The sequence below is a fragment of the Procambarus clarkii genome, chromosome 45 (genome assembly GCF_040958095.1).
Source record: "Procambarus clarkii isolate CNS0578487 chromosome 45, FALCON_Pclarkii_2.0, whole genome shotgun sequence".
NCBI lineage: Eukaryota > Metazoa > Arthropoda > Malacostraca > Decapoda > Cambaridae > Procambarus > Procambarus clarkii.
In genome coordinates this window covers 33,050,765-33,062,921 of record NC_091194.1, presented here as the reverse complement: position 1 = coordinate 33,062,921, position 12,157 = coordinate 33,050,765, and the positions used below count along the sequence as shown (strand labels likewise).

The window sequence follows — 12,157 nt, the reverse complement described above, 5'->3', positions numbered from 1 at the left end:
TAAATAAAAAAAAAAAAAAAAAAATATATATATATATATATATATATATATATATATATATATATATATATATATATATATAAACAAAAATGGAAATGTTCGTTAGTTCAAAATCGCTAATCTCCGAAAGTTCTTCGCCGATTGCTTTGAAATTTTCACACAACATTCCATTCGTATCCGAGCAGGTTTATATATACAACCTATATATATGTCACGTCTGTGACGGTAAAAAAAAAACATGCTTTTTCTGAAAAACTGTGTTTTTCATGTGAGGGAAATCTTCAAAACCTCTTTGCCGATTGCTTTGAAATTCAAATAGGCGCGTCTTTTTATATATCTACTATATACATGTCTCACCTGTGACAGGAAAAAAACATGTTTTTTTTTTTAACAGCGCCATCTGTTGGAAGTAAAAGCAACACATGCTGTAATCTCTGAAAGATCTTCACCAATTGCTTTTTAATTTTGAAACACCGTTGCATTCGAATAGGTGCATCTTTTTATATACCTACTATATAGATGCCACCCCTGTGACAGGTAAACAAATGCGTTTTTGAAAAACAGCGCCATCTGTTGCACATAATGGCAACATGCACACTATACTAAATATGTCACAAATTCCATTTCAATGTTTTTGATTGCATTGATAAATTTTATTTTCATAGATTTCGATTTATTTTATTTTTTATTGAATTATTTTGTGTGACATTGTGTTGGAATTGAGCTGTGTTGTTTACCATACCGTTCATTTCGTAAGTATAAGTATAGATGCCACACCTGTGGCAGGTAAAACTATGCTTTTCTTGAAAAACAGCGCCATCTATTGCATGTAAGTGCAACACACATGCTATACTAGATATGTTACAATTCTATTTCAATGTTTCTGATTCCATTGATATATTGAATTTTCAAAGATTTTTATTCATTTTCATTTTGATTTAATTATTTTGTGTGAATTGCGTAGGAATTGAGCTGTGTTGTTTACCATACCATTCATTTCTTGAGTATAGTTTATTTTTATATTTTTATATATTTTTTCTTATTTTCATTTCATTTTTTAACTGTTTTTCTTATATTTCAGTGATGGTAACATCAGATCACTTGATGTTCCAAATTTTCTGATGGGAACATCAGACCATTTGGGAAGGCATCCGACGAGGGAGTGGGGAATGGTGGGGATGACGAAGGGACGTAAGTGAGAGATGGTGGGGATGACAAGGGGACAAGGTAGGGGGTAATGGTGGGGAAGGACGAGAGAACAGGGAAGTTTGGGATGGTGGGGACGAGGGGATGGGGAATAGAGAATGGTGGGGAGGAGAAAAGGATAGGGAAGTAGGGCATGGTGGGAAAAAAGAGGGGATGGTAGAGTGGGGAATGGTGGAGAGGACGAAGGGACGGTGGAGTGGGGAATGGTTGGAAGGCCGAGGAGACGGGTGAGGGGGGAATGGTGGGGAGGACTGGGGGACAGGGATGGTTGCTGTGGCTCAGCAACGCGTGGCCGGGTACTGCTAGTAATCTATATAAATAAAAATGGAAATGTTTGTTTGTTCAAAATCGATAATCTCCAAAAGTTCTTCACCGATTGCTTAGAAATTTTCACACACAGTTCCATTCGCATCCGAGCAGGTTTTTATATACATACTATATAGATGTCACGTCTGTGACGGGAAAGAACATGTTTTTTTTTTAAACTGTGTTTTTCATGTGAAGGAAATCTTCGAAATCTCTTTACCAATTGTTTAGAAATTTTGACATAACGTTACATTCGAACAGACAAGTGTTTTTATATACCTACTATTTACGTGCCACACCTGTGACAGGTAAAAACATGCTCTTTTGGAAAAGCAGCGCCATCTGTTGCACGTAAGAGCAACACACGCAATTTAAAATACGTTACAATTTCATTTCAGTGTTTCCGATTGCATTGATAAATTGATTTTTCATAGTGTTTGATTTATTTTCATTTTGTTTTAATTATTTTGTGTGACATTGCCTTGGAATTGAGCTGCGTTGTTTACCATAGTGTTCATTTCGTGGGTATAGTATATTTGTTTCATTTTTCATTTTTTTTCATTTCGTGTTCTTAACTCTTCTTATTTTTCAGTGCAATTGGTGGTGAAATTGAGCTGTGTCGATTGATCTGCATTAAATTGAAATATTTCGTTATTATTTTTTTGTTTTGTTTTGAAAACAAGAAAATGGAAAATACGTTTATTTCACAGCTGCAAATGTGCAACAAACAGCTGTGAATCCACCGGCTACAACGGTTACTGCTTTCTTCACGTTATGTCAAAATGACGCATTTGCAAAAACACTGCTGTATTCGGAAGTGCCTACGTATTACACGTGGAATGCCAGTAGAAAATCATTTGAACGACGCAAACAAGTAGAGCGAGTCGACGGACAACTTGGCATATTCAAATAAACTACGATAGGCAGACATCCACTGTGCATCCCAATCAAGATTAATGCTTCTTTCTTCGCAGGCTGATGGTAAATGTGCCTGGATCAACGTCTTCCAGCAATTGAGACTTGTCAACATCGTAACACATGTCACTTCCCGTAGTGCATGACTTGCTTGGTATTAATTGGAGAACGACCGACACTGGGATGAATGCATTAATGACGAGTCTAACACGTCACATCCAAATCAAAATCATGCATTGTTTGCAATCATATTGACCGCCTGGTCTCCGTCTCCAACAGAGTTATGGGAGAAATATAAATTGCACATGGCTGAAGATATTGTACGTCGAATACGCAAGGAAAATTCAAATATGAATATGGATTTCACAGCAGAAATCTACAACGAAGCGTTGATAATGATTGAAGATTTGTGCTTAGAAATCGCAAAGTTCTCAATCAATTGGAAATGCCATCATTGAATCGATCTGCTGCAGCTTCGTTCGATGTAGAATTGCGTCGTGAACAAAGTAACAACACGGGTGATCAGTTGTCGTATGTGCAATCAAATATTCCTAATCTAACGCTCAAGCGAAAAAGCATTTACATTCAAATAAATAAAACTGTCAATAACGGGCTTGAAAAATTTTCTTAGATGCCCCAGGAAGAACTGGTAAAACCTTTATAATTACACTGATTCTGGCAGCATTTCGAGCCCAAAATGGCATAGTCTTAGCTCTTGCACCGTCCGGAATAGCTGCGACATTGCTACCAAGTGGAAGAACTGCTACCTCGGCTTTGAAATTGCCATTGAACATACAATTCATTGAAACTCCCACGTGCAACATTTCAAAAGCATCCGGCACACGAACTTAACAATATTATTCAGTCTAACATTCAAAGCGAGGCCGGCACATACAAGTTCGTCGACACTGTTGAGGAAGCAGACGAAGCGTTTATTTATCCAACAGAATTTTTTAATTCAATCGATCTGCCAGGGATACCATCACACGTATGTCAATTGAAAATCGGCGTGCCAATTATCATGATCAACCAGCCAAAACTTTGCAACGCCACGCGGCTTACAGTAAAAAAAAAATTAATCAGCGACGTCGTAGAAGTAACAATTTTGACAGGACCTTTCAAATGTCAAGATGTCCTAATTCCTCGCATTCCTATGATTCCAACAGATATGCCATTTCAATTTTAGAGATTGTAATTTCCAATTCGATTGGCGTTTGTAATCACCATCAACAAAGCTCAGGGACAACATTTAGAATTGTGCAGTTTATATCTAGACGAGGATTGCATCTCACATGGAAAATTATATTTTGCGTGTTTTAGAGTCGGCAAACCAGACAGTCTCTATATCTCCACAGAGAATGGAACAACAAAAATTATTGTATACCCACAAGCATTGTAAAATTAAACATATTAGAAACGTGTGCTTTCCCTTTTCTTTTTTTTCCTACTTACCCAGACTGAGCCACTGCAACGTGTGGCTGGTACTGCTAGTATTTAACATAAATAGCTACAAAACATTTAAGATTTATTAAAAAATATATGTCTGGAAGCTAAATCAACTCCATAGGACAATAGTTTTGTTATATTTATGTCAAAGTGACATAGTTGAACAGATATACATGATTTAGACCGAGAACACCCCAACCAGGACAAAATGATATCCTTCAAAAGGCTAGAAAAACAAATAATTCTCCTCCAGATGCACCAGGCGGCCTCCGAAGACGACTTGGAACATCCTCAATTGCACGACTCATTAATCATTAGCTCTGCTGATCTACCAGAAGAACTACAAGGTGAGAACTGCTGTGACAAAGCCCATGACCTAATTAATTCAAAGTTGAAAGTTAACGTTTATATCAAATCAGCCTTGAGGATAGAAAAAAATCAGCCTTCAGGATAGAAAAAAATCAGCCTTCAGGATAGAAAAAAAACAGAATCTGGAAAAATCTCATTAGTGACTGAGCCTTACCTAGCCTAACCTTGTCCAAGATGCTAGCGTGCACTCCATTGGTTAAATAATTATCTATCATCGTGAAAGTTCGCAACATTACAGTAAAGTCTCCATGTACTTACTTAAGCATCTTCTTCAGTATTTCCCCCTCCCCTTCCGGCCCGTTGGCGTCGTGAGGGGGCTTGGTGGACGGCTGCCGGAGTGTGATGCTCCGTTGGGCAGTCCTCTGTCCTTTTCTGGCCTTGCACTCCTGCTGCTGTCTTCTCCAATTGTGCCGGATCGCTTTTCCTTTTCCTTATGTTTCGTTTTTCTCCCCCCCTCTTCTCCTATCTGCTTGTCGTTTCCTGCCGACCTTTTGCTTGTTTTGGATTATTTCTTTGGACTTCTTCTATTTTGACGCCCGGGTGCTTGAGGAGGCATACTCTTGCACCCGTAGAACTGTAGTACCCGACGTCTCGAGCGAGGGGAACCTTTTATTGTCAATCCCCCTTTCGTCGCTGAACCCGATCTCGACGGACTGACGGTTCTTAAGGTGGCGTTTGTGGGGCGTATACTCACGACGCACCCCTAGGGGGCCCCGGCATGATCAGCGATAGCTTCCTGTTGGGTGTCCTGCCTCTAATTGTGGCTCCATGGTGGGTATGGGGGCACATTCGTGGATGAATTTGTCACTTTTCGTCTCTATGTCGTTGAATGTTTCCGTTGTACCCTCTCAGGCTCGTGGGGTGGGCGACCAAGCCCCCGAGTCGGCCTGTATTGGAAGACCAGGCTCTGTAGCTCCCGCTGCGTTGGGCCCCGACCTTGCTCCTCCTTTGACCGTCCTGACTTCTTCCCCCAGCTCCCCTCCCTCCTCTGAGGTTGGGTCGAGCCTCCAGCCCCCGGTGGTGACCACTTCGTCCCCTGGTGTGGCTAAGTCTTTCGTTGTGACTACTGCGCCTTTTGACCCCTCTCTCTCTAGGGGTTCTCAACGCCGTTCGCGCCCCAACCGCACTCGCTCGATTCCTTCCCGTGCTGATGCGTATCAGGCCTTGTTTGGTCCTGCTTCATGGGCCAAATACTTTGATCTCCTCCCTCTTGATTCTGCGCCTCCTGACGATTTCTCCCTCCATCGGCATCTTGTAGATTCCGTGGATGCGTGTGTTACTTTCAACCCCACTCGTCTCGGTACACGTGTCGTTGCTGCTCCTTCTCAGGATGCGGCTTCCCGCTTGGCTGCCTTATCTTGCCTTGGCGAGATCCCTGTTCGGGTCTCCAAGAACGTTCAGATGAATTCCAGTGTTGGCACTATTCTCCTCCCACCCCATGTTGCAACCGGTGTTCGGAATCTGCAGGATTGCCACGATGATATTCGGCATATCCTTGATGCCCAAGGCCATTCTGTCCTCCAGGTTGACTCGTTTACTCGTCCCCCTCGTGGTCGTCGCCGTCAACCCCTTCGCGTTGTGAAGATCACCTTTGATGGTAGGACCCTTCCATCCTCTGTCATTCTTGCTGGTGCTAGGTGCTCTGTCCAGGAGTATATTCCTTCTCCTCGACTTTGTAATAAGTGCTGGAGGTTTGGGCATGGTGCCCTCCGCTGCTCTGGGACTGTCTCTCTCTGTCCTTTGTGTGGGAGTGAAGGTCACTCTAAGTCGGAGTGCACTTCTCCTCAAGCTCGCTGCCTCAACTGCGGTGAGGCCCATCCTACGTTCTCCCGTGCCTGTGTCCATTACAAGCTTGAGGCGGCCGTCCTTAACCTGAAGCACCGGGAGCGTTTGTCTTTTCCTGAGGCGAGGCGCCAGGTTCGCCGGCTCCCGCCTTATACTAACATCTCTTATGCTCGCGTGTTGCGCTCTTCCTCTCCTCGTCCTTCCCCCCTTCCTCAGACTCTCAACCGTTTCCGGGCCTTGGACCCTGATACGCCCACTGCCCCCTCCTCTGTTCCTTTGAGTTCTTTCCCGAGGGGTCCCCCTCCTGGTCCTCTGTCTGGGGTTCCCCTTCTTTCAACCCGGTCTGTCATGTCTCCTGTGTCTTCTTCCTCGTCCCCCTCCGATCCTCCTACCCATCCTCTTCCTCCATCTATCGGCTCTCCCCGCCGCCTGTCGGTGCAGGCGGATGTCCATCGCTCTCCTGACGGCCGTCGTGTGTGCTCTCGTTCGGCTTCTCCTGTTGAGACACTGGAATCCGTTGCCCGGTACGTAGTTGCTGGGACACCTGTCTCTTTAAGTCAGAAGCGTAAGCCTGGCTCCTCTCCTTCCTCTTCCCCGGCGGGTAAGAAGGCTTCGCTTTCTTCCTTAGCTCCTACTTCTGGCTCTGTTGCTCCTTCCCCTCCCGTTTCAGTGGTTGCGCCCCCTGTTCCTGCTATGGAGGTTTCTTTGGCCCCTGCTTCCCTTTCGGTTGCTGCTCTTGCTGGGGTGCGCTCCCCTCTTTCTACTCCCCCTCTTCCTACTGCTGTCCTTGACTGCTCCTCTCCGTTGTCTCCTCCTCTTCCTCCTCCTCCTCCGGACCCCGCCCGCCCACCTCTGATCTGTTCTCCCGTTTCCTTCCCTCCGTCTTTGCTCAGTGTACCCATGCCCCCTAACCCTGACTTTGCTGACCCTGATCCCGACCCTGATATTCTTTAACGTGCTCTGTTGCTCTTTCGCCTTTGTTTCTTCCTTGTTCTCTGTTTTTGTCCTTTCTCTTCCCGTCGTTGTCCATTCTTCAATGGAACGTTCGAGGTTGTTACGCCAATTTCCTCGAACTCCAACTTCTGATTTCGCGGTTTTCGCCCCTTTGTGTCTGTCTCCAGGAGCCAATGCTAGGTGCTCGTCCTGGTCGTTTTCGTGGCTATTCCTTTCTCTCCCCCCCCCCCAGCCATTGCTGGGGCTTCTAATTCTTCTGCTCTCTTGATTCGTGCAGATGTTCCCTTTGTTCCTTTACTTTTTCCTTCGCCTCTCCATTGTTCTGCTGCTCGTATCTTTGTGGGGAAATGGTACACAGTTTGTTCCATTTATCTCCCCCCGAGTGTCCCACTCTCTCTTCCTGATTTGAAACACCTCCTAGACTCCTTGCCGGAGCCTGTGCTCCTGCTGGGTGACTTCAATTGTCGTCATTCTCTTTGGGGTGACGTTCTGACGAATACCCGGGGTCGCCTCCTTGAGCCGTTTCTCCTCTCTTCTTCCCTGTCTCTTCTGATTTCTGGTGAGCCCACTCATTTGGACTCTCGGACTCGCACCCTTTCTTGTCTTGATCTTTCTCTCTGCTCTTCTTCTCTTTACTTAGATTTCACGTGGCAGGTTCTTGATGACCTCCATGGAAGTGATCATTTCCCCATCCTTGTTTCCTTTTTCTCTTTTCGCCCTTCCCTCTCTTTCCCTAGGTGGCAGTTTGCTAAGGCGGACTGGACCCTATTTTCCCTCAGTGCTACTCTCTCTGACCTCTCCCTTCTGCCCCTCTCTCGCGCTCTCCTCCTTTTTCATGACACTGTCTTCGACGCTGCCCTCCGCTCTATTCCTCGCTCTTCCTCTCGGGGTCCACGGAAGTGCGTTCCCTGGTGGAATGCGGACTGTGCTCGGGCTGTCCGCTGTAAGCGTGCAGCCTGGAAGAAGCACCGCCGTAGGCAGACGACCGATTCTTTTCTTTTCTTTCGGAAAGCGAGTGCGGTGGCCCGTAGGGCCATCCGTACGGCTAAACGTGAATGTTGGGCATCTTATGTCTCGACAATTACGTCCGAAACCCCTCTGGCCCAGATCTGGAAGCATATCCGCAAGATAGCGGGTAAGTTCGTTCCCGATGTTTCACCGGTCCTTCGCCTCCATGATACTCTTGTGGCGGACCCGTTGCAGGTCGCTTCCGAACTGGGTTCCCACTTTTCTTCTGTTAGCTCTGGTCTTCATCTTCCCCAATCTTTCCTTCTTCGTAAACCTGTCCTTGAGTCTCGTCCTTTAGATTTCTGCACTCATCTTCAGCTTCCCTATAATGATCCCTTCTCTCTCTCTGAACTTCGTTCTGCCCTGGCCCTCTGCGGTTCTACGGCGGCGGGCTCCGATGGTATTCATTATGAGATGCTTCGCCATCTCCCTCCGAGCACGTCTCAGTATTTACTGAGTCTGTATAATCGGATCTGGGAGTCGTCGTCAGTCCCTGAGGACTGGCTCGATGCCGTTGTCCTCCCTGTTCGCAAACCGGGGTCTCTGGGTACTTCCCCTAAGGACTTTCGCCCTATTGCTCTCACAAGTTGTGTCTGCAAACTCTTTGAACGTATGGTTAACGTTCGTCTGATGTGGTTCCTGGAACACCATCACCTCCTCTCCCCTTCTCAATTTGGTTTCCGCAAGTGCCGCAGCACGACAGATGTCCTGGTGAACTTGGAGGTCTATATTCGTACTGCTTTTGCTGCGAAGACCTCCGTTGTTGCCGTCCTTTTTGACCTAGAAAAGGCTTACGACACCACTTGGCGTTATCATATCCTATCTCAACTTCATTCTTTTGGCCTTCGTGGTCATCTCCCTCTCTTTCTCCGCAGCTTCCTCTCTCGTCGTTCCTTTCGGGTGCGCCTTGGTACCGCTCTGTCTCCCTCTTTTCAGCAATACGAAGGTGTGCCCCAGGGTAGTGTTCTGAGCACTACTCTTTTTCTGGTTGCCCTCAATGGTCTTCTTTCCTCTCTTCCTTCTGGTGTCTTCTCCGCTCTCTATGTCGATGATCTTACCCTTTGTTGTCAGGGTGATGATTCGCCTCTCCTTCAACGCCGGCTTCAACTTGCAATTGATGCCGTGTCGTCTTGGGCCACGGGTCATGGCTTCAAGTTCTCTACTTCTAAGACTTGTGCCATGACTTTTACGCGGAAACGGGTTGTTCTTCGTCCCTCTTTGTCACTTTATGGTCATCCCCTTGAATACAAAGATTCCGCGAAGCTTTTGGGGTTATTCCTTGACACTCGTTTGTCTTGGTCTCCCCATATCTCTTACCTCCGTGTTGAGTGCTCTAAGGCCCTTACCCTCCTTCGGGTCTTGTCCCATACTTCTTGGGGGGCAGATAGGCGCACTCTCCTTGCTTTACATTCCTCTCTCGTCCTGTCTAAGCTCGATTATGGTTGCCCTGCTTACTCGTCTGCTTCTCCTTCTACTCTTCGCCGTCTTGATGCTTTGCACCATACTGGGTTGCGCCTCAGTTCTGGTGCCTTTCGTTCGACTCCCGTCCTTAGCTTGTATGTTGACACTGGCTTCCTGTCTCTCCAGGACCGCCGTGATCGCTACTGTCTTCGCTATCTTGCGCGGTCCTTGCAACATCCTTCCTCTCGCCTCTGTCGTGCTTTAACTTTTACCCCTCCTGCGGTTCCTGTTCCTCTTCACCACCTCCCTCTTTCTGTCCGGTTATCTCGCCTACAGGATTCTCTTTCCGTTCGTATTTCTGGTGTTTCTCCTCGTGTTGTTCCTTCTTTGCCCCCGTGGAGGGTCCCTCTTCCGCGGTTTTGTACATCCTTGACTCGTATCACTAAAGCTTTTACCCCTCCTACGGTTCTAAAACGCCTTTTCCTTGAGCACTTTTCTTCTCACTCCCGCTCCGTTTCTGTCTTCACCGATGGGTCTAAGTCAGCGGACGGTGTTGGCTACTCTGTTGTTTTTCCTGATCGCACTTATATGTGTCGCTTGCCTCCGGAGACTAGCATCTTTACAGCGGAACTTTATGCTATTCTCTATGCTCTTCGTCTCCTGCTTTCTCGTTGTCAGTCTTCCTTTGTGGTTGTTGTTGACTCTCGTAGTGCCCTCATGGCTCTCGGGTGCTTTAATCCAGTTCATCCCGTAGTTGTCGAGATCCAGCATTGGCTGTTTCTCGTTCACAGTAAATTTAAGTCGGTTGAGTTTTGTTGGGTTCCCAGCCATATTGGCGTGTCTTTAAATGAGCGTGCGGATGCTGCCGCTAAGGAAGCTGTCCGCTCTTGTCCCATCTCTCGTAAAGGCATTCCGTATTCCGACTTTTACCCGGTTATCCATTCCTCAGTCCTTACCCGTTGGCAGGCTTCTTGGTTGTCTGTTACTGTAAACAAGCTACGTACTCTTAAATGTTGTGTTTCCTCGTGGCCGTCCTCCTTCCACCGTAACCGGCGGTGGGAAACAGCTCTGGCGAGGTTGCGTATTGGCCATACTCGCTTAACCCATGGTCACTTGATGGAGCGCCGCCCTGCTCCTTATTGTCCTAGTTGCATTGTCCCTCTTACGGTTGTGCATGTCCTTCTTGAATGTCCTGACTTCCAGGACGAGCGTGTGTCTTGCTTTCCGACCGCCCCTCGCGGTCACCTGTCCCTCGATAGAATTCTTGGTGACTCGGATACTTTTGATATCGTTCGCCTTATGCGTTTTTGTTCTCGTATTGGCATCCTTGGTGATATTTAGCGCCCTCTGATTATTTTGCGTATTTGATGGTGCTACATAGCCTTCCCGGTTTGGTGCCTTCTTTTGATAATTACTTACTTACTTCTTCAGTATTTTAATGAATGCTAACTCGTTTGTATTATTATATCTATTATCTATAAGTTTAATGGTAATTGAATAAAGATTAATTAATTAAAATTATATTTGTTTTAATGTTATATTAAGGGTAGGATCATAATTAAGCTAATTATAAATAATTATCTTTTAGATTATATTATATTAAGATTACATTATGTTAAGATTCTATAATATTAAGATTAAATTAATAAGTATTAATTAATTAAGATTATATTCATAAGTATTAATTAATTTAAATTATCTGTCATTTTTATTAATTCCATAATATTTTTGGATACTAATTTTGTCAATCTTTATTGAGTCTTTAATTTTACTTGTAATTTGTATCCTACTTGCCTAATTATATTGATTTTATTTCATTTTTAACTTGTTCCTATTACCTTAGTCTGGATACTGAAATTGGAAGTTGTTGTGAGTGAATCATAGGCATAATCCTATGTTGGTGGGCTTAGTATATACGTTGGTATATATACTAAGTATATATACTTAGTATATATACTTAGTATATATACTAAGTAACCTCTTTAAGCACCAACGTATATACTATGCCCACCAACATAGGATTATGCCTGAACGGTAGAAGTGAGTGCCCCCAAAGATACAAAGCCACTGTTCTCAATGCTTATATTCGCCGAGCGCTTACCCACTGCTCCGAATGGAGCAACGTGAGTAGAGAGTTTGAAAGAATAACTCAGGTATTGGTGAACAACGGATATAGCAACGCGGAAATAAACGCTGCTATAAGAAGACACTTGGACCGTTGGTATAATCCTGAACCTAGAACAGAAACCACAATTTCTCCAATAAAATTATATTACAAATCAACCATGCACAGTGAACATATAAAAGAGGAAAGAATAATGAAAGAAATAATTCGTAAAGGAGTAAAAAGCATTACTCCTAACCAAAACATAAACCTGATAATATTCTACAAAACCAAGAAGACTTCCGAACTCCTTATCAAAAACAGCCCGAAGCCGACGGAGAACCCTCTACAGCAGTCAAGCGTTGTATACATGTACACTTGCCCCCACGAAGGATGTAACCTTCAATCTAAGTACATAGGTATGACGTCGACCAGGCTGACGAGGCGTTTGACATGTCATCTTCAATCCGGTGCCCCCAGGAATCACATGAGACAAGCCCATGACATCACCCTAACAAGAGAAATGTTGAACAAAAATACCTGTATAATAGACAAAACCCAAGATGCAAGAAGATTACAAATTCTTGAAGCAATTCACATAAGAATAGAACAACCTACCATGAACACCCAAATCAAGGAACTATTTACTCTACCCACCATGAG

General features: G+C 44.9%; 1 protein-coding gene across 3 annotated transcripts in view; it reads left to right on the top strand.

The window, feature by feature from the left end:
- LOC138349521 (sulfotransferase 1C4-like) overlaps positions 1 to 3,516 on the top strand; it is a 53,237-nt gene extending 49,721 nt beyond the window's left edge. For 2 of the 3 annotated variants that reach the window (XM_069301505.1, XM_069301506.1), the window contains exon 5: positions 2,487 to 3,516. In XM_069301505.1, the coding sequence (XP_069157606.1) occupies positions 2,487 to 2,573 (87 nt within the window). In that variant the 3' untranslated portion in view covers positions 2,574 to 3,516. Of the gene's footprint in view, positions 1 to 2,222; positions 2,458 to 2,486 lie in introns of those variants that run through there. The other variant, XM_069301503.1, reaches the window with a different exon arrangement.
- Positions 3,517 to 12,157: the final 8,641 nt, after the last annotated feature.